Raw genomic sequence first — 24,038 nt, 5'->3', positions numbered from 1 at the left:
TGACCAGGTCATGGTCCTTTGAGATCATTACAAACTGTCAAAAGAAACCCAGAAATCAGAGAGAGAAAACTTCATGAAGGTCCCACATATAGAGGGTCGGACGAGCATATTTTATGGAATTGCCCCACTATGTTTCAATATTCTTATGCTTCTTTTAACAACCTTCTTATATCACAGAGGATTTTCACCTAAAAGAAAATAATGCAACTGCAATACTAAATAATTTTGACACAAAATCTCAAAACACATCAACAAACAATATTGATGACAGGTCTAGGCTTGCTGATCTTCATCGACAGAAATGAGTACCATTAAAATATCATAATGTAAACAATGATTTGGAAATAAATGTTGAATTGAATTTTAATCTAATCTAATATGAAAAAAATACATGTACCACTATTTTCTGCTCAACCATGGTTGCACAAACATTCTCTTTAGGAAGAAGGCCATTAGCCAAGGCATTAAAGTTCTAAAATCTTATAAACAACTATTGCACTCCTTAAAAAAAATTACATTTTAGATTTTGCACCATCTTACATGTCTTGATGGCAATTTTGGGGGATTTTTCAACATTTGATATTTTTTCTCATAAAATTGTCCAATATTCTTTCAAAATTCATCCAATGAAGTATCATATTTGTCCAATATCGTTTTTATATTTGCCCCACACGTATTGCTATAATTTTCAAGTACATAATGCATGTACAAGACTACTCCTAATAAAGTAAGATGCACTCTGACATTCAGGATATTGGTACCATACTCATTATCAAACAAATAATGCACATGTAAGAGTACACTGTGTAAAGAGGTGATGCAGCCATCAATTCATTCTTTTTTCAATTTTCAATATTGTAACTACCTGAAGTGCCTGCACCACCACTCGCCTGACAAACTCTTAAACCCGCGCATTATTTACCAAGCATTGTACATCCTTCTTCCTATGGCACTAACCTACAAAACCATGGGCATATCATCATGAACTAGATTTGTATGCCTAACAGATATCCTGCTCAATGCATGCTATACTTTTTGCTGTGCACTTTTTTGCAATCTGGCACATAGTGAAAAAATAAAATCAACCACACACGACTCATTCAAAGTGAATCTCATTGGCTACATTCTTAAGTATATTTCATAAGTATCATAATTGGGATTTTACAAAGTAATATGCATGTATTGCTGATCAGTTATACCAGGGATGTGAGAGAGTACATCTGGGCACATGGCCTCTCAAATGGGTTCATCAGTGAAACATTTTGTCATGTGTGTAAAACCAATAAGAGAAATGAGAAGGAGACATCCACCTACCTAAATCAATTGAGTTTCTAGATTTCTCTTCATACATAACACAGAACTTCTTACTACATCTGTATACACTGTAACAGCCTGTGTGTCTTTGAGGCAGTACCGTTATCGGAACCTCGAACATTAGGCGAATCTTGAAGTTGAACTGAACTGAGAAAAGTATTTATTTCACAAGTAAATTACAACCATCATGAATTGCTATGGCCGGTGATAGATCCGGCAATGTAGAAAAAAAGAACCAAGGCTCCCACTCCTTAGATTGGTAATGGTATTTTCTTTTGAGGTACATGAGATGTTGTTGTGATAACTATTTTGGGGGCTTTTAACAATTTATGAACCCTAGATCCACCCATGGGTCGGGCAATCAGATATAGGCTTCTTCATGAGAACTATATCATATAATTAATCGCAATAAATCTGTATTCAAATTGCAAGAAACCGAATGCTGATTTTTTTTTTCTTTTACTGTATAATGTCATAGCCGTTCTGCCTGTTCATAAACATATATTTCAAAGCTTTCTCTTAAATGCTGGTAGTGTGCAGTATTGATTCCATAATGTGCATACTAGGACTGTTCGCGATCCAATTTTGGAAAAAAAAAAATCGCATTTTGCTCATTTTCTGAAAATGTGAATGGAACATACCATTTCATTTGAGATTAAAATTAATTGAAAGAATACTAATATAACCATTTTGTAAGATTTTAAGCCTTTATTTTGGAGTAAAGGCCAAATTAGTTTCAAATCGTAGCCAATTGTACGACTACTATGACGTCATTACGACTAGATATTAAATTTGCTTTTATTCTAAGATAGATGATAGCATAGTCACAGATTTGATCATAGGTATTCGTACAATGATTTGGATCATTACACAGTAAGATATTCCAAGTCTCAATATTAGCATCAAATTCTACTACGTTTTATTCCAAAATTGAGTCGCAGACCAATCCCAAGGTAACAAAGCTAACTATCTACACACATCTACTGGAAGCACTCTGAATAAATGAGAGTATTCATAAAATTGCAACATAAAATCTGTATCAATTCCAATAGCATTTGCACTTAAAAAAGAAACTTGCAGTGTCGACGACAGCAAAACGTACAGAAGTTTTCATATCATAAATTATAATTACATTTATTACTTTTATACAGTCAGCACCATATATTGTAATCTTCCAGAAAATCCACCAACCTGTCCAAATTCCTTTGTTCAGCCCTTATCATTATGTCTGTGCAAATATGCGTGTGTAATGTTGATAATGGGGAAAACCAACCCAAATGGCAAGAGTTGTTTCAACCCATTGCCGACGAGAGTGGGGTGGTCTCTAAGCAAAGCCTAGAATAGTTAATAGGTCCATAGAAAATCAGAAAAGTGGATCTAGATGAAATTTTGATATCTGAATTAAAAAAAGGTTATGAAATCTAAAAAAAAAATGCAATCACTATGACATTATTTCAAATAGACTACATAATGACTACATAAATGTAGGTAATGTCATTTTGATGTAGTGGTAGGGTGGGGGGGGGGACAATATCTCCATTGCACAAATTCAAGCATTTAATGAAATATCAGCTTTGTATTAATGTTGGTAAAAGACTGATAATTTTTTTATAGTGTGTATATAACAATTTATATATATGTCATATTTAGATTACTACTGTATCCCAAAAAGAAAATATGCTATGATGAAAAACACAAATTCCTAATAAATTGAAGTTAGAAGTTGGATTTCCCATTAACATCTATTTCAATATATTGTTCTTTTTAATGTGCTTCAGTCACTGTACAAAATATTTCATTTCATTTTATTCTGTATCATAGACAATAAACATTCACTGCAAATAGCACTACCGGTACTTCAAGATACTGCTGGGCAATTCCATAAAATGATCAACCTTTTTTGTATGTCCAACTGCCATTGTTCTCAATTCTTACTTCACTTCATAAACTGACCAAGTCACGGTCCTTGAGAACATTACACTGATTACAGACTGTCAAAAGAACAAGAAATCAGAGACAGAAAATTTCATTAAGGTCCTACATATTTTGGAATTGCCCTACTGTAGCAATTTTCAGTACTCTATCATTGATCGATCATAAAGCACATTGACTGTAATACAACATACCTGTATATTTTCCCATGATATACGTTGTAACAGCATTCTTGTTTCAGGAGAGTATTAGCCATCTTAACTCTCATTATAACCCAAATAAAGAGAATTCCTTTATATTTTTTTGAGGTAGATATATTTCTGTGAACTATGGTGATTAGTACATTTTTAATTTGTTTGAAAATTAATATGTAATAAATATGAAAATTTCATACATATTGTTATATTGGTTATTTCATTTGGTTGGAGCCATGTTTGTGATATACCAGAACTAATAATCAAAGCAAATATCTGCCAATAATTACTTCTGGTAAAATTTGGTGTCCCACTAAGATGTACTAATCAAATACCATAATGTATTGCAAGATCAGAACAGAGAGTATATTGTTGATAATATGAAAATGTGGTATCCATGTAACATTGTTAAAAAATTTGAACTTCAACAAATCCATAATCAGTATCTTTCAAATCAAAAGAGGAATTACTATGGTAGGAGACTCACCTCACATAGGCACATAAAAACTTATCCAAATCAGAATTGATATTCATTATGAAATCAAATGGTTGATATCTCTGTTCCATGGACATCTGCCCCCAAACTGATGAAATGACCCATATATCAACATTTTTAGAAGTACTTTCATCTTTCTCCCAATATGTAAACATACACATGGCATATATTCTTCTCTTCAACATCAAATCTGCAGAGAATATAACAAATTGACATTCAAAAACAAAATACCTGTATTTCATCATGAATGGGATTTCAGTGTGACAGATCATAAATATATATTCAAATTGAAAAGACTAAAAAGGCAAATAATTAGCATGTGACCTGTATCATAGCATCAGTTTGCTATGATAGGAATTCGGGTACATCTCTCTTGTACCATTTAATAACACCAGCTTTGTCTAATTCCTTCATAATCTCGATCTCTCTGGCAAAATCATGGCTTCCTTTCACGTTCTTGTACACACTGAATGTTTTATCATAGTAGTGTTCCGTGTACTTAGCATTGAATCCCATACCATACACACTAAGAGAATCACATCCACTATGAAGAGCAGTCATGAACATCATGGCACCGGTACTTGGACGGAAAGACTTGGTCCGCATCCATCTGAAATAATCAATGAAGGAAAAAATTCTTGCAATGTACGCAAATGTATGACCTTGACTCCAAAAGCTCTAAATCCATCCCTAATACAGGGTGTTTCTAAAAAAGCTAACTGAAGTTCAAAGGTCAGCTATATCAAGAATTCATGATTAATACTTGTGATTTTAATACTACAATACAAAATAACTCATGAGTTTTAATTTGACAACTTGCGTGCATTGCCATTGTCATTGACCACTTAGTTACGGTTAAATATTTGTGAACCTCCATCCTCCCCCCTAGCATTGCATGAAACAAATAATCAGTGACTTTCACTTAAAATTTTGCTCTGAGCCAATAAGATAGAAGGATTTCAGTAGCTCATAACAAATAGTTGTTTCATGAAATGCCCCCCCTGGTATCAGGATAGATTATCCATTCAAAGAGTACTCACATTTTGTGAATATATCTGACGAAATCTGGATGCAGAAGCCTGATGTCTGCAGCATTAGCTTTCAGCTTCTGTTTAGGATTGGTTCCTTTGGCAACTTCTGAGATGTAATGATAATCATTTATTCTACACGGCAGGAAGATCCACTTGATACCCTGTCAGACCAGAGAAGATAATCGGATCACAACACAACATACAAACAAAAAATATTGGCAATTTTTTTTATCTTCAGACAATGCACAATAACTTCAAACCAAAATCAATAATTGGTATAATTTTGTTTATAAGACATGAAATCTGATTATGATTTGTGGTGAGATATGAAATACATCGTAGGATACTGTCTGCAGAGCAACTAGACAGTCTCAAAAGATTAATGAATAAATGAATATGTCTATGTGAAGTGGATTCATGTGAATGGTTCCGTTACCGAGTTGAAACCAAATCAAACCCAATCAAATCAAATATATAGAGAAAAGAATCAATTACATTATGCATTGTTTTAATCAGACAATCATATTACATGCAACTGTAATTTTAAACGAGCCCTCTTTTTATTACATGGTCAAACAAATTCAATACTAATGATTCAATACTATTGATTATAAAATAGGTGTTTAAGACAGCAAAATCGCAAACAGCTTTGTTAGATTTCTAGAATCAGATCTTATTCACCAAAAAATAATGAATAAAAAAATTATATATTCTGACAGTTTCGAATAAGAATACCATTAGCATAAATTAATTCTATGAAGGTTGAATGAAAATTGCTTTATCAATTCAATAACTACCTTCATATGCATGTTATTATTTATTTATTTCACAAATTTCATAAAGGGTAGCCCAATATACAAACTCTGGTTTTCATTGGGGCCTTTAAAATACAATGTGTTTTAAGCACCTTTATAATTAAATGTATGGAGTTTGTTGTTAGAACTTATTAATCATTGTGGAAATAAAAACACAAATAAGAATTCAATTTGGCAGGTGATTACACTTTGAATCAATTCATTTTCATATTGAGTTACACTTGAAAAATAGACAACTATTGTCAAAGAATGTGTCGAAGCATCCATTGTCTCATACCTTGTCTTTAGGTATATCAGACTGTTGTGTGTGAATGAGGGATCTGTCCATGAATACATAGTGAGTTGACCGGGTACCAACATCACGTTCATAGCCTCTCCTGATGCAGTGATTCACTCTGAAAGGAAAGAGGCAATCACTCTTTAAAACCTAATTTTATTCTTCACAATCATACCTCACTAGCCATATGAATTCATTTCAGGGGTTTGGGGTAGAGGGAAGGGAGCAAGAGTACATAAACTGGTGGGTGTTTCATAAAGATGTTTGTAAGTTAAGAGCACCTTTAAGAATGACTGGTAAACCTTTCTTACATGCTATTAATCACCAATGTGCATTTAGTGGTGAATATATTTAACCACAAGAAAGGATCAGCAGTTATTCTTAAAGTCACTCTTAACATACGAACAGCTTTATGAAACGGCCCCCAGTTCAAAAACATATGTATGCATTGGAGAGAGCAAAACAGAGCTAATTTCGAGGGTGTATGTGCATTCCTTGCAAAGAATAAAAGTCAGGTGGATTGTTGTGACACAAACAAAATTAATGAGTAGCTTTTGAGCATTTCTATAGGGGGGGGGGGGGGGAACTGCCCCACACACACTTCTTTCATTACTATGTTTGTCAGTGACATCCCAAAAATTTGTAAGAAATGAATGACAATCAATGTAATGTTATCTGCTCTTTGTACTCATTTGGTGTAATTAATTCTGATTTTTTAATTATTATTAATTAATCAAACATATCATTAAATGATTGACTCCTTTAGATGTATTTCTTCAAGTATTGGGTCAGGACCAGGCTATGTGACAATGATCCATAGATGATACCCTCAAGTTGCAGATCATCCAAAATTCAATCATCAGGCATGGCAATATACAAACTGCTCATAAAATTCCAATATTTCATTTTCTTAATCATAACTCTGAATATTACAGAATAAAGTCTTTACTATTTAACAAGGCAGGAATGGATCTCTTATTAAATCAATCCTCTGCTCTGGCCTTAAAAGTATTTTTCAGCAGTGGGAGTGTTGGTGATTTCAATATCTAACTGACATCAGCTAGAATGGGAGTGTCACTGATGTTGGTTCTGAAATTTCAAACACTTGTGATTTTTTTTTTGAGCAAAATTAGGACAATAATGACTATAGGTGGGTATTGTATGAAGCTACTCAGTAATGTGTAGAACCAACCAGATATCAAAGAGGCTGCAAATGTTTGTGATTCATGTGCACAGTCTACAGGGGCCGCGGAACCGGGGGGGGGGGGGGGCTGGGGGGCTTCAGCCCCCCACTTTTTCCCAAAACCGTGTACAAAAACGTAAAATTGACCATATGATTGTGATTTTTAGCATGGTCAGCCCCCCCACTTTGAAAACCGTTCCGCAGCCCCTGGTCTATACATGAAGCTTCCTGTAGACATCACTTAAGCGATGCATAAACTGTGACCATTGATATGTGAAAATTGAATTTACAATGGCGGAATGTCAAATGATTCTCGAATTAATATTTTCACAGAGTCTAGACAATGTGATACCACTTTAAATCAGTTTTATATACTAAAAGCTACCACTTCAAACCTTTAACATGGCAACTTCAAATGATAAACTTATTGTAGAACATTAATAGCGTAAAAGTTTATCTAAATGATTTCTATTTTACCTGAAAATCATGTCATGGTTATCAATTTCCTTTCCCATGCCAGATCCGTTCAGTATTCCTCCATTTCCTACGATTGCACAGCTCACACATCGAGGTCTTTCAGTACTCTCAAATCCTAATATAGATTCCTCATTAGAAAATAGTTTCAAAGTTTTTGAGAGTTCTGATGAGAAAACAAACAAAAAAACCATACAAATTAAAATATATCATTATTTCTTTTTATTCAATCTATTTGACAGTTCTCTAAAATACATCTAAAAACAGATATTATGATTTAACTAATACGTTTTTCAAAGTTTACGAGTCAAAGGATACTGAAAATTTCACATTAAATGATAAAAAGAGAAAAAATACACTGCCGACAGAAGTGCCCTCTTTTATATTATTGGTCCTGTTCTAAGAATTTGATATAATAATGATTTTTTTTAAATATTTTTTTTAATGATTATAATCCAACCTAATTTACCTTGCTGCCTTAAGACGACTATAAGCAAAATGGCTGAATAAGAGAGTAATGCAGTGGGTCATCATTGAAATAGATATTGATAGGGTTGAGGAGTCTATTGTTATAATGTAGGCCTATATATTCTTCCAGGTTGTCGATAATTCTAGATCAATGATCATGTCACTTTGTCTGAACATGATGTAAATGAAATAAAATAATCTTTATGGCCATGAACCACAAGGGGTGTACATGTACCTTTATCAGGATAAATAAAATTGCACTATATTCATATCAATAATTCTATGTAAAATTCATCTAATATTAAATGAAAATCTGGTTTAGTATGATGCTTTATTGTAAGATCAATTGATAAAGCACTTTTCAAAGTTAGATAAGCACAAAGTACAAATACAAACAAAGAGAGGAATAATAGAATGACATCATCAATCATCAATAAAGAACATGCAATATTATGTGTTGTCAAACCTGAGCACAAAAAAATCAACTCGATAAGATATGCTAAATTGGAGTTTTATGGGACAAATAGTGGTAAGACAAAAGATATTCAAATGCTATCTCTAGTACAAAAAGGGAAATTGAAACCTATTTTTTACAAATTTCCAGTACAAATTGAACAAAAAAAACATTCGAACTTAAATACAAATATATCATTATTCTGAAGATCCGAAAACAACAAATGGAATCTTCGAATCTAGGGTCTGATGGAGAAAGAATTTCATTCAAATGCAACTTGAAAACAAATCACACCGACACCATCAATGCATGCTTCTGATTGGTTGAAATGTAAAAATCACATTATAACTGATTTTTTGAACTGGGTTTGACTGTATCTCTCTCTGAAACATGACCTTAAGCACCATTTCCTAAAAGGTTTGCTGACATGATTGGTTACCATTCACTGACAATTTAAATGGGATCCTTGGTTTTGATTGGAAAGCAAACATCGGTACTATGGTAACTCAGTTAATGACTTTACTGCTAATGATGCAAATCTTCATGAATCTGTTACCGTAATCTTACCATCAAACGTGAGCTCATTTTTATAATGGAATCCAAACGGCATATGATACGTTTTCATGCGTTCATATTCTTCCTGGTTAATATTGTCATCTGTCATGGTCATCTGTATGGTTGGGTGATAATACCGGGAGGCCCATTGGGACTCTTGGAGTTTGCCTTGCAGAGAATATGGACATGACTGTTTGATGGAAGAAAATGTATGAATTATGAACAATTAAAGCAATATTAGCATAAGATTCACAGGGAACTAAATATGATTTGGGAGCCAATCATATCATCCAAACTAGGTCAAAAGAATTGTATGATAAAGTAATGTGATAAGCACTGTATGTTCTCTAAATTCTATATCCTCAACCACTGACATGTTTGTTTTAGAAAATGTCATTCATTTGCACAGAAAGTTAGCTGGCTCCACTAATTTCTTATAACCTTTTTTGCATTTATTATTGAATAACAAATAATAATCATCTCCCCATGAAAGGTGGCAATTGTGGGCCTTTTAATTTATTAAGCATGCAGTACTAAATAGACACACCTTTAGATATTTTTTAATGGTGCTATCAGCAATGTATTTACTATCAACAATGACCTCTTAATCTAGCCAGGCTTGGGAAATGATAAAATGTACATCACTCATGTATCCAATAAAAGGTCTGGGATTGTTGATGAGTAACTAAGGTAAAAAAAAATCCTTTAATAAAACTTGGTATAAATTTAGAGAGAGGGAGGGGAAGAGAATTCAAGTGAAAATGACAATTGATAAGTTGCAACATGTACATTTGGAAATGGTGTAATATGTTATACACTATTGCTTATTGAATACATTTTCATTTAATTCTTTTTAAAATGTGGTGCAAATTAAAGGGCAAGTCCACCCCAATAAAAATATTCATTTGAAGAAACAGTGAAAAACAAATAAGCATTATACAAAAAATTTTACCAAAATCAGATGTAAGAGAATTGTGCTGTGCAGTTTTGCTACATTTCACAAAACAGTCATGGACATCAAAAGCATTATCCAAAAAAAGAGAAGTAATCAACTTTTCTCTTGCATTTCTTCATGTGAAATATGAAATATTTCAATTTGTCCTCCTTTTAGTGTGTTTATAACATGGTTTGACTCTGCTGTGAACATGTGGAACTATCATTATTGTAACTGTTAATAAATAAGGATTTTTTTTTTATCAATCTAAATAATCAAAATATTCAATTTTTCATATAAAAGAAAAAGTCTCATCTGAGTATCACTAGTATTATGCGTAAAACCATTTTCTTACTTTCCATTTGACTTTTTTTCTTTTAATAGTCTCCTTTAATATTCAAAGCCACTTGTTGTTGGGGTCAATGATCTTTTATGGTAGCAGATCATTTGCTGTAGCTGGACCAACCCTTTGGAACAAATTACCCCTACATATCAGACAGGCATCCACTTATTCAACTTTCAAATCCTTACTCAAAACCCATCTTTTCCGAAATTCATAACTAGGTGTAGTATAGGTAATTATTTTATAGGTAATAATTGTAAGTTTAAATATTGAGTAATTCTGTAATTTACAAGTCTATTTTCTTTGTTTGTAGTATGTGTACTTTGTATCCTTTATTGTAAAGCGCATAGAGAAACTTTCAGTTTATTATGCGCTATATAAGAGAAGTATTATTATTATTATTGACTGTTAGCCTTTATATTTATAATGATGTTATGAATGAAATTGCATATTTTGTATATTTTTCAAAAATAATATTTCTTTGGTCTACTGAAAGATAAAAAACATTCACCATGATAAACAATTACCGTAAACGCAAATGAACTACACCCATTCTAAGAAGAAAACATGAGCGAACTCACAGAAAATTTAAATTTTGGATTCATCCTGAAAGACAGCTCAGTGTTATTAGGAGCAACGGTGATGTAAGGATGAAGATTTTTTAATCTTGATTTCTGCTCCTTAAATTCATTGAAGAGATGATCCAATTGATGCTCCTTTCCCAAGAATGAAACATCATGTTCTAAGTCAGCTAAATGAGATTCAGCTAAATCATCACCAGAAAATCTGCAAATGAATCAGTTAAAAAAAACAAAAAACATGAATATCATGTAATGTGTATTCACAAAGAGAATGATAAAATAACAAAATAACACACAAACACAAAATAACTTCACACCTGTAACATTTGCAATGATCATCACTGCTGTGCTTGATGATGGGGTCATTCAACCTACATCCACATACCGTACATTGCCAACTACAGAGCAGGCAAACAATTATTCTTTATTTACAAGGGCTACTTTTCAGAACTTAAATGCACTGCCTATATCTGTAATATCGGATAAGTTTCAACATTGCAATGAATGGGGATTTCCAGGGCTACTTATTTTAGTTTCCAGTGCTATTTTGAGCATTTCACAGTTAGATCGACCTAGCTCCTATGGGCGATTCCACACTAGAACTTAAAAAATATCAGAAATTTCAACATGCTTTCAATAAGTCATAAGTAGTGTAATATTTTACTATGATACCTAAATTTTATGAAAATTATGAGTTTTAACCAAAAGTGAAATCAGATATAGTTTTTTTGGGGAAGAATAATGGAATTTTCAATTTTTAATAATTTTGCTAATTAAATAGTCAAGTACAAACACTGCCTGAAACAATTATTGGCAAAGCACGAGAAGATTGAAAATATTGCACATCAATTGAATAATGTATCATTGATGGTTCCAAATGATATCTACAACATTTTCATGATCCATAATAGGGGCAGCCCTGATTTTTCCGAACCTATTTTTGGCAATGTCCCGTACGACACATAAAGATGCAAAAGTTTGTCCTACAATTTTATTTTTGATGATGCAATTTCACAATATCAGTTTCTCTTTCTTTGACCCATGGGTGATCGATTTATCCCATAAGGATCTAATCACAGCCCTTCATTTTTCAATAATTGTCCTATTAAAAGTTGTCCCGTACGACACACAATATAAAATGCATTTAATTGCAGGATTTTGATTCAGAAACTGCAAATAGTAGGCCTATTTTAATTCAAGTAATTGATTGGACATAAAGTGAACTGAAAAAAATACCTTTTTTATCTCCATAGAACATGAAATAGGTGATTCTAACCATTTAATTGATGTCATAGTGTAGGTGTATTCTTTTGGGAATCCCTGCAGCTAAACTGGTGATTTTCACTGGTCAGAGCAGGTTAATTTCTTTGTCACTGAACATGAAAAGAAAACCTTTATAATCGATTCACCCTAGCCTGGAAGATGACTTCCTCTTGCATGGAATTATTATAAGATGTAAAAAAAATTACATATCAATCAACTATTTGGACTTCCCTTGATGATCACTAATTTTTTTATATACAGTATTGAAACTCCTACTTTTTTCAAGTTGTAAATAAAAATCTGGAAAATAAGACAAACCATATGGTTTCATGAAATGCAGAAAGGTTTGAAAAAGTAGAACCGCATTTCTTTAGAAAAAAATATTTTGTGGAATTATAAGTGACAGTTGTGACATATATCATGTATGTATACATTTTATATGAAAAATTATAACATTTTAACCCCATAATTTACAGTTTCATTCATTCATTGTTTAAATAGTGTATTGGAAATCATCAAATAATTTACTAAAATATAACTTCACACAAAACCTCAAGTTCTTCAGCTTGGAAAAAATGCTGCGAACCCTTGTACATTTCCCATCATGAAAAAAATGATAACATATTGCTCCCGATTGTATATATTGAGGTTACTTAATTATATTGTCCTGAATGACTACTTATTAAAAGACTTTTCATTAAAAAGGAAGAATTTAGGGGCAATGCTCCCCTTCTAATTGATAAAAGTTCATTGCTTTATTCAGACTGCCCAGTACAACACGCAAGTGTCCAGTACGACACAGAAGTGTCCCGTACGACACAGAAGTGTCCCGTACGACACATTATTTTGTTTATGATATATTGACAGAAATATTCAGCCAATTGCGGTTTCTAACATAATGAATGTCTTTAGTTTGATAGGACTTTCATTATCATCAGCCAAATAGAGTGATTGAAGAAGTCAAAGAGACATAAAGTAAGAAAGTTTGGCTTCAATTTAGAGGTGTCCCGTACGACACATTTTGAGTGTCCCGTACGCCACAATGTTCTCGAAAATTGTAATTTGCTTTATTTATTCATGAATGTTTATTTTGCTTTCTTTCATAGATGTGTTTGTTCTTGGGTAATTGAATATCAATTTGAGTTCAGTTTCTACGAAAATTATCCGTCCAACTCACAGACTTTAGAGTACAAACTTGAGATTTCGAAAAAAGCCACTTTTTCTGCGTCCGTACGACACATTACTATTTTAAATCTGTATTATACAGGATGTGAATTCAAGTCATGTTAAGTCTTGAATTTTCTAACACTCTGGTAGTACTTGATGATCACCTTTAGTTACTGGAATATTTTTTGTTTTTCTTGTCAAAAAACTGTAAAATGTTCTCTAAATGTCCCGTACGACACGTATGGAATCACCCCTATGTAGTTTTTCCCTCTTATAGAGATGCATGATATGACCATTGTATCATAACATTCAAATATTGCAACTTTGAAACTTTAACCCTATCCAACCCGGGGGTGGGGGGGGGGGGAAACAGCCACCTCAATATTTTTAACGATAAATCTATAATGCGAAAAGATCGCGCTGCAACATTTAGAAAAGACTTTGAACATGATTTTTTTCCTTCAAGTCTTGCGCAACTTTTAAGACCAAATTCGCGATGTGGTTGTACATTTTGTCAGTGCATATCAAACCCAAACCTGCTCAAAAACATGATTTCACGTACAAATCCAATGCAAATTCAATATGTCGCCAAAATTCATAAATGTATGTTATTTGTAACTAAAATAGTGTTGCCGTTGATTTCCATTGAAAAAACAATGAAAAACATAAAGTCTATAAACAAAGGAATTCATAAGAAATTTGAAAACAATAAAATACATAAGGAAAAAATTGATATTTCCAATTCTTATTATACATTTGAAAAATAATCATAAAAAGAGTGACCACACCAAATTGAGATTTTATGCATTAATTAGTATAATTAATTTTTGGTACAACAGACAATCGAATAGTGGAGATAACATCATGACATGTGTGCCAATTTGCATGACGATCGCGCAATCAACAGCGAGATCTGGGGGTGGGGTAGGGGGGTTTGCTCCCCCCCCCCCCGGCTATGCAATTTCAAAATAGCCCGGGCTATATAGGGTTTATAGATAGACTTTGAAATTAGATGGTATAATCATAATACCTTCCGCAATATAAACATATGGGAGTTTTATTTTGTTTAAGACATCAAAAACTCATATCGCAATAAAAAGTTTCAAACATTAATCGACTGCCCCCCCCCCTTCTTTCCTAGTGGAAGAATACATGTAAAGTGACTGACAAAGTGACATGTATTAACAGGGCCATGGCTATGGTGGTGGGGGATTCATTAAGTTTGTGATAGTCTAAAACCAAAACATATAAAATCATGCAACCCTATTGCTGTATTCTCACATACAGCTAGAAAAATAATTTTGGACCCACCTGTCTCTCTTATACGGTTCATCAGATTTATTCTGGGCAATATACACAAAAGCGCCTACTGAAGCCCCAACAAGAATGGGAAGCAGCTTTACAAATGCTTTCTTGGGGAAACGCATCATATCTGCTTACATGTATTTCATTCCAGATTGAATATCTAGGAGGAAAGAACCAAAAAAAAGAAAATGTTAGAAAAGAAAGAAAAAAAAATCTTGGCTACTAAGGTACATGCAAATGGGCTGTATGATTGTGTTTGAACCCATCTCAATTCACTTGCAGTAGTTTCCCAATAAGTTTGTCAATAGTCAGTAGCGTACCTACTGTAGGATTTTCCACAGGGGGGGCAAAATCGTCCGCCAAAAAATTTGACAAGCCAAAAAAAGGTCATCAACCACAAATAAAGGATTTCGTACCAGAAAAAAAATTGACAAGCAAAAAAAAAAGAAAAAAAAAGCCCCTCAACAGGATATAAAGGACTCGTCAGGGATCAGTTATGACTTGTCAGGGGGGCAGGGATACGTCCCTTGCATGGGTTGTGACACGTCAGGGGGGGCAGTCTGCCCCCCATAGGTACGCTAGTGTCAATAGTGGTGTAAATGATAGTAACAAATAGGAGAGTTGTAGGAGGAATGTGAAGTGTAGCTACATGAACATCTACTACTACAGTGCGTATAAAAAAAGTTTACACTTAGAAATAATATAATCGCAATATCCTGAAGCTTTTTCCACATCTATACATTGGTACATGTCTCTTTAATCGAATGACTATACAACTGTTGAAAAATCTTTCCACTTAAGTGAGCACCACTTTTCGTGAAAAATGATTTGCGCAGAAATTGTAAAAAGTTACATGGATAAAAGTAAACATTAATCATGAAGCTCACATCTTGCCCAAAACACTTCATCAAACGGCAAAGCCCCCCCCCCCATCCCCACACACCGAGGCCATAATGATGATTTACACAGCGATTCAAGTGAAATGGCTTAGGCTTCTTTTTCTTTTAGTTAATCTTTGTCATGCTTGGGGAAAAGTGTGGAGAAACAAGAATTAAAATTAAATATGAAATACAAACACACTTTAAATTATAAAACAAGTGGAATGCCTCTGGCAGTCTCACCTGCATCAGGCGATTCAATATAGCAGCAGTGCTGACTTTGAAAACTACTATAAAATAATTATTCACAAAAAACACCATTCATATGATATAATACTATGTTCATTGATATTTGACCTTGATCATGTGACCTAAAACTTGTTAGTGATACTTGATTACCCCTATATCCCCATTTTATACACTATATCTATAGACTTTGATAGGTATGACAGCAATCTAATAATAACCTCTAAAATGGCCAAAGTTCAATGACATTAAATGACCTTTGACTTTCGTCATGAGACCTGAAACTCGCAGGAGATGTTCAGTGATACTTGATGACTCTTATGTCCAAGTTTTTATGAACTAGACCAATATACTCACAGGGTTATGACGGTAATTCAACAAATACCCCCAACATGGCCAAAGTCCATTGACTTTGGTCATGTGACCTGAAATTCGCAAAAGATATTCATTGAAACTTGGTTACTCTTATATTCAACGTTTTATGAACTAGACCAATACACTTACATGGATATGATGGTAATTCAACAAATACCCCAAACATGGCCAATGTTCATTGACCTTAAATGACCTTTGACCTTGGTCATGTGACCTGAAACTCGGACGGGATATTCAAAGATACTTAATTACTTTTATGTCCAAGATCATGAATCAGATCCATAAACTTTCGAAGTTATGATAGGAATTCAACAGATACCCCCATTATGGCCAAAGTTCATTGACCTTTGATGTCGGTCATGTGACCTGAAACTTGCACAGGATGTTAAGTAATACTTGAATAACCTTATGTCCAAGTTTCATGAACTAGGTCCATATATTTTCTAAGTTATGATGACATTTCAAAAACTTAACCTTAGGTTAAGGCTTTGACCTTGGTCATGTGACCTGAAACTAAGGCAGGATGTTCAGTAATACTTGATTAACCTTATGGCCAAGTTTCATGAACTAGGTCCATATACTTTCTAAGTTATGCTGTCATTTCAAAAATTTGACCTTTGGTTAAGGACGTTCCACAGTTAAAGTGAAATCCATGTCATTTACACCAAACTTTGCACATAGATACTTTAGAACCTTCATATTCGAAATATGAACTAGGTCCATATATTTTCTAAGTTATGATGACATTTCAAAAACTTAACCTTAGGTTAAGGCTTTGACCTTGGTCATGTGACCTGAAACTAAGGCAGGATGTTCAGTAATACTTGATTAACCTTATGGCCAAGTTTCATGAACTAGGTCCATATACTTTCTAAGTTATGCTGTCATTTCAAAAATTTGACCTTTGGTTAAGGACGTTCCACAGTTAAAGTGAAATCCATGTCATTTACACCAAACTTTGCACATAGATACTTTAGAACCTTCATATTCGAAATATGCAAAAAATAACATAGGTCCATGTGCTTGATTTTTTGCTATAGAGCTTCAAAGTTCACCCAAATTGTTGTTCTTAAGAATTGCGCATTCAAAAGAATTTGGCATTTTTAGACCTCGCAAGAACACTACATTGAGTATAAACCTCTATTACTCAGTCAAAATACATGAAAAAGTCATCAAATTTCGCAAGAGAGTTAATAATTGTATCGTTAGAATGAAGAGTCTATTTATAGTGCTATTTGTTTGCAACTTTAAGTCTAACAGCACAGTCAGTTCTTAAAAATGGCGTAAAAGATAACAAAAACCCAATCTCAAAAATGTGAAATTTCAATAACAGACTACAAAAGTACAATAAATGCTGCACTTTATTCAAAATCCATGTCATTTTCACCAAAATTTGCAAAGTTGTAGAGGAAGCTATACCGAAGAGGTACAAACATTAAACAAGTGGAATGCCTCTGGCCGTCTCACCTGCATCACGCGATTCAATATAGCAGCAGTGCTGATTTTGAAAACTACTATAACTCGCACAAGATGTTCAGTGATACTTGGTTACTCTTATTTCCACGTTTTATGAACTAGACCAATACACTTATAGAGATATGATGGCAATTCAACAAATACCCCCAACGTGGCCAAAGTTCTTTGACCTTACATGACCTTTGACCTTGATCATGTGACCTGAAACTCGCACAGGATGTTCAGTGATACTTGATTACTATTATGTCCAAGTTTTATGAACTAGACCAACACACTTTCAAATTTATGGCTGTAATTCAACAAATACCCCAATTTGGCCAAAGTTCATTGACCCTAAATGACCTTTGACCTTGATCATGTGACCTGAAACTTGCACAGGATGTTCAGTAATACTTGATTACTATTATGTCTAAGTTTCATGAATCAGATCCATAAACTTTCAAAGTTATGATGGTAATTCAACAGATACCCCCAATTCGGCCAAAGTTCATTGACCCTAAATGACCTTTGACCTTGGTCATGTGACGTGAAACTCATGCAGGATGTTCAGTGATACTTGATTAACCTTATGTATAAGTTTCATGAACTAGGTCCATATATTTTCTAAGTTATGATGACATTTCAAAAACTTAACCTTAGGTTAAGATTTTGATGTTGATTCCCCCAACATGGTCTAAGTTCATTGACCCTAAATGACCTTTGACCTTGGTCATGTGACATGAAACTCAGGCAGGATGTTCAGTAATACTTGATTAACCTTATGGCCAAGTTTCATGAACTAGGTCCATATACTTTCTAAGTTATGCTGTCATTTCAAAAACTTAACCTCAGGTTAAGATTTGGTGTTGACGCCGCCGCCGCCGTCGGAAAAGCGGCGCCTATAGTCTCACTCTGCTATGCAGGTGAGACAAAAATAGGGGTTCATGTGCTTGTTTTCAAACTATCAGCATTTTTATTAGAGCAAATGTGCTTTTTAAAACACCAAAAATGCGCCAAATGCTTTGTATCTATGTGAACAAAAAATCAAAACCACTCTACCATTTATTCAAACTCGGGGTAATATTCGTGATTCTTGGCAGTACTGCAGAGTAAAGTATTTTGAAATAGTAGAAATATTTGTTTAAATGATCCATGGAATAATTCCAGTTTTTTAGCTTCATAAAATAACGCATCGGATCTGCAGTTAGGGTGCAGATGATGAGAAAAATCAGCTCATACCCACAGCTAATTATCACCTGTTCATCCATTGTGACGTCAGCGCGCAGTGTTAAATATGCGCACAAACATAACTGTGGAACGTCCTTAAGATTTGGTGTTGACGCCGCCGTCGCAAAAGCGGCGCCTATAGTCTCACTGTGCTTCGCAGGTGAGACAAAAATGCTGGAAATGTCTCAAATAAGCTTTCGTTTACATTGAATAATGAGCATTTCTGCGAGCTTTGCAAAAATGGACAGTGCTAACTCAAGTGTAAGTGTGTAACATACTAAAATTCTGTCAATTTTTTTTCATTTTATTTGATGAGACCGAAACCCAAGAATATATGTGAAAGAAATATCTTTTTCAATTCCTACAAGTCACAACTCTTTCAGAGTATAAACTTTTATTGATACACAAAATATTGACACATACAGTCTATGCCTTTTCTAAACCACTTTCAAATCCTCACTTTCAAAGTTTCTCAAAGTTAAAATTAGGGTCTGTGCCTCCAGATTGACTGCAAGTGGTCAGGAATTTGAAAACTATACTTTGGGACTGACCCAAATTTCTGTGACATATAAAGGTAGGCTATGTTGTGATCAACGAACGTAGATGGCAGCAACACACATCATTGTTGCTATTAGGAAGGTCCACTCGATACGCGCATACAATTGAAGTACGCGCACAATTTGGTAGGCATGCCAACGAAACCATGAACCGACACAATACACTCAGAGATTAATATCAAAACAGATGTAAACTAACAGATTATAACAATACTAGATTCAAATAATAGAAACACAAAAATATATAAACAATAGAATAATAATATACCTCATTTTAAAAATAAAACTATCACTAAATTATCGTCTTGTTTTTTTAAAATCTTCAGTAAGTAGGATTGAATTCTGTCATTAAATAAACCAATCTGCTAATTTCACCCCGATTTAGCCAAGCTCATTTTGTGACCACTTTAAGCTCCGCCCCTCACTCAGATAATTTTTTAGTAGATTGTAGAGTTGATTTTTTTTCATTTCCTCATTTTCAACATTTTTGCTTGAATAGTTTTTACATCAAATATCATGCTTAAAAATATGTGATATTTAGATCTGTATTTTTTCTGAAATATTACGTTGTAATGGTAACAATTTTATGACTTTGCATATCAATTGTGATAACGAAGATATGAGTGAGGTTGATACATTTTTCTCTAAATTTTGCTGCATCGCATAATGCGCCAAGCAAGCTACACAAATAAGTGCCATTATGGTATGACAACGCCCAGCGCCTCGCCCCGGTTGCAGCTGGCCGCGCCGGTGCGGAGGTAGGTACGGTTGGTTGGTATTTGCATTTAATTCTGCACGCATGCTAACACAAATTCGTGTAAAATTATAGAATGAAAATAGCAGCTGTGGCAGAGACCTCCACCCTTTGATAGTCCACAAGTCAAAACCTGTCAGGATATACAAGGCTCGATACTGGACCAGATAATTTCGGTCTAAAATATGTTAGGTCTAAGTCGTCTAACGGCAGACTAGGTCTAGAACTTGGCTTTGCCAGTGTAGTGGCTTGTATTCGATCTCTGCCTGATGGATGGTATAAAGCAGTCGGATTTTTGGATATTATATACTCATTTTTTATATTTTAGTCTCCAAGCTACATTGAAAGTTAATTAAGATTCTAACCTTGAACATTTATCGTTGCTCAACTGCCTTAGTGCCAGAACAATGACAGACCAAGCCCATATCATTCAGGTCCATATCTAGCTATGTCAAGTCGCGTCCAGATAATCCTGCGCCAGTGCAGTGCGGCCAGCTCTACGTGCACGTTATGTGACCCCGGGGAACTTTCGGCGCGGCCAGGCAGAAGATCAAGGTCTTGACTCTGGTGTTGGCTTGTGTAGTTTTTGTAGGGGCAGCGAAATTTAGCAGAAGAATGGCAATACAATGTCATCAGACTATGTATTTTTATTGATGTGCAAACTACAAGAATCATGATTACATTGTGTCTTACTTTTTTTACAAAATAAATATATATTCATTCTTGGAGTTATCATTATATATCCATAAAAAATAGTAAAATTTAACAAAAAAAAAAAATCAACTCTACAATCTACCTAAAAAGTTCTCTGAGTGAGGGGCGGGGCTAAGAGTGGTCACAAAATCTGAGCGGAGTGGACCTTCCTAAAAGCAATACTGCAAAGTGTTGCTGCCCTCTACGTTCGTTGGTTGTGATGTAACCCTTTTCCAGACCAGGAGGCTGTTTCACAAAGATTTAAAGAGATGCTCCGGGCTGAAAATATTTATATCTAATAAATAGAATGAAATTCACAGAGCAAAATGCTGAAAATTTCATCAAAATCTGATAACAAATAGCGAAGTTATTGAATTTTAAAAACTTTTAGCAATAGGGGAGAATGGGGTAAGTAAGACCATCTTTTTTATAATTCCAATTAGGGGAGAGTGGGGTGAATATTAAAGGCCACAGGGTAAATAAGGCCACCTGTTAGTTTTTACTTTTAGCTCACTGCTCAAGAATGGTAGGGTCAAATGGATTACTGTTTGTGTAGTATTTGAGACAGTTCCTAAGCACAGATTTTGAGCATAGAGAACATCTCACAGCCCAGTGCACATGGCCAGGAGGAGCACAAACCCAGCAGCACCTCAAAATCAAAATTTTGAAAGTACCACTTTAGAGAGGCGAGTACTGTACCTACCCAGGAATATGTATCAACTTTTATCTTAGTTTCCTGGCTTAGTTACTTGTGTAAGGTATTTTTGTGCATGCCAGAACTGTAGTAAATTCCTGGGGGGGGGGGGGCAGTCAAATATATTGCTGTAACGCATGACCAAAAAAACGCGTTTAAAGGGGTGTTTTTTTAGTTTTGGATGCAGGCCGCACGTGCGCTTGTTACGGGTGTAAAAAAAACACTGATTTAAAAAAAAAAAGGGGTAGTTATGAAAGACTGGTCAATCGCAGGGTCAAACGTATATAGGGTATTTTTTTTCCAAAGCTTTTTTTTTAAGACTAGCCAAACATGTTTAGGGTATGTTTTTTTTCCCAAGCTTTTTCCCCGGGGTCATATTCAACATTTTAGGGGGTTATTTTGCACTAAGAGACAAACTCGTTTAGGGGGTGTTTGGAAATACATGTAGGCCTATCGTGGCCACGCGTGTGTAGAGCAATACATTTGACTGCCCCCCCCCCCCCTCCCGAGTAAATTTCATCACTTTCTCTTTTTTTTAATTGAATATTCATGAAGATGTGCCTAGAACTGTTCATCGGAATAATGCAAATCTTTAAAATGCCACAACTTTGTTATTCCTTGTCTGATTTGGTGGAAAGTAAAATTTTAAGAAAATTGTCATCTTTGATTTCAATACAATTTACTTAAGAACTAAGTTATATGATGAATAGTTGTAATGGAAACTGACAGTGTAAAAAAATCAAGCATTTGTCCCCTTAAACAAGAGAAAATAAGCCATTGCCAAACTTATTTCCCCACAGGGAATAGCAAGCATAACCTTGTTCATTGAAATTGAATCATGAATGAGTGATTGGATGAGAAGTTAAAAAAAAAATAACATGAACTTTATTTCGCAAAAACAGATAGATCTAGGATCCAACGAGTAAAGTTAGGACCTAACGTTAGTGCAGGGATGGAGGCACCAAGGAAGAATTCAAACAATGAATGAGAAGAACTTTTAAAAAAAGAGTAAAAACTTGATGTCGCTTACTAACACAAAATGACGCATTTGGGACTGAATCTCTGACTCTGTCTCTGCTCTTGAGTCTTGTGATCCTATTCAAGGCTTTTCAAGCTACCAATTTTTGTCTCTGGCGTCTCTTCATTCATTCACTTTACACGAACAGTTCTTCTTCCCCTCCCCTCCTCGTTAGACATCCAGATTGATCTGACTCTTTTCTAGTTTCTTCACTATGCCCTGATACTAGAGTTGTTACCATACCAGTCTTTGCACTCACTCTAGCGCGGCGTCATTGCATCTCGAAGCACCATACGGCAGCTAGCTCCGCCGCGCCGGCCCCAGGCTCGCGGGGCTCCAGACCCTGCACCACGGTCACAGACCCTAGCTAGCCTTGGTTTATCGATCAAGTGCATATTAAATGCAAAGTGTGAATTACTAGATTCACTAATTACTGTTGGCGTGACATGACACAGTCTTTGGACCTGTTATTGGTTTGATTGTCAAATATGATTTTGTGCTTGCAGACTAGCCAGGGGCCACGAAACACCTATTTTTTTTAGGGGGCCGGGCTTGCATGGGGGGGGGGGGAGGTTATTTAATTGATTCTTTCAGTTACATTTACAAACAGCAGTGAAATACAAAGAACAGACGCAAGAAAAAAAGGCTTTCAACAAAAAATAAGGACATATTTCATCCACGAAAAAAAAAACTTGACAAGCAAAAAAAAAGGTCTTCAAAAGGGGGCCACTTCTGATTTAACGGCATTTATACATTACAAATTTTAATTGTACCTCTCAAGTGGGGGGGGGGGGAGTCAAGGGCCGTCTTTGCCCCCCCCCCCCCCCCTGGATCCGCAAGTCACGGTCCCGGTCACGGTGAAGCTGACAAATAACTTCATAATACATCAAGGTATGGTAAAATAGGATTTAATAAAGATAATGTACATAAATTATAAATCAATGTAATTGGTCCATTAATTTTTGTCTAATTCCCTGAAAGAAACTTTAGAAACATGATACAGAAAATAAAGAAAACCAAAACGCCACCCCACATACAAAAAAAAAACCTTTGCATCTTTCGGTCAGGTCCTAGCTCCTAGCTTCCCCGCCCCATGCACCTTGCCCAGCACCCCACCCCCATCCTTGATCCGGCCCCCTCCCTATTAATTAAGGGCGGGGAAACCATGACAACGCATGCAGACACTAGGTTGTTTAGGGTAGGCCTATATAGCTACCCTTACTCTTTAAAATCGCAGGATATGGTTTCTTTTTTGGGTTCCATCTTGACTGAGAGTTCATCCCGGGAGTTAATGTATGAGCTTAGACCTACATGGTGCCAACCCCATGCATTTCCTATCAAACTTGGCCCAAAAC

The 24,038-nt window shown here is 34.9% G+C and overlaps 1 protein-coding gene across 2 annotated transcripts; it reads right to left on the bottom strand.

Annotated features, from left to right (window-relative positions):
- Positions 1 to 337: 337 nt before the first annotated feature.
- On the bottom strand, positions 338 to 23,094 carry LOC129257325 (alpha-N-acetylgalactosaminide alpha-2,6-sialyltransferase 1-like). 2 transcript variants are annotated; one of them, XM_054895624.2, is made up of 8 exons: positions 22,696 to 23,094; positions 14,793 to 14,946; positions 11,052 to 11,256; positions 9,206 to 9,383; positions 7,720 to 7,882; positions 6,060 to 6,177; positions 4,977 to 5,128; positions 338 to 4,546 (listed from the first exon to the last, which is right to left on the bottom strand). In XM_054895624.2, exons 2-8 carry the CDS (start codon positions 14,909 to 14,911, stop codon positions 4,282 to 4,284), a joined length of 1,200 nt encoding a protein of 399 aa, XP_054751599.1. In that variant the 5' UTR covers positions 14,912 to 14,946; positions 22,696 to 23,094; the 3' UTR covers positions 338 to 4,281. The 2 variants fall into 2 exon arrangements, with proteins under 2 accessions (XP_054751599.1, XP_054751600.1); XM_054895625.2 differs by having other exon boundaries at positions 22,700 to 23,009.
- Positions 23,095 to 24,038: the final 944 nt, after the last annotated feature.

This window comes from Lytechinus pictus, chromosome 3 (genome assembly GCF_037042905.1).
Source record: "Lytechinus pictus isolate F3 Inbred chromosome 3, Lp3.0, whole genome shotgun sequence".
In the NCBI taxonomy this organism is placed as follows: Eukaryota; Metazoa; Echinodermata; class Echinoidea; order Temnopleuroida; family Toxopneustidae; genus Lytechinus; species Lytechinus pictus.
The sequence above is the reverse complement of the archived record's forward strand: the minus strand, read 5'-3'. Positions and strand labels throughout refer to the sequence as shown.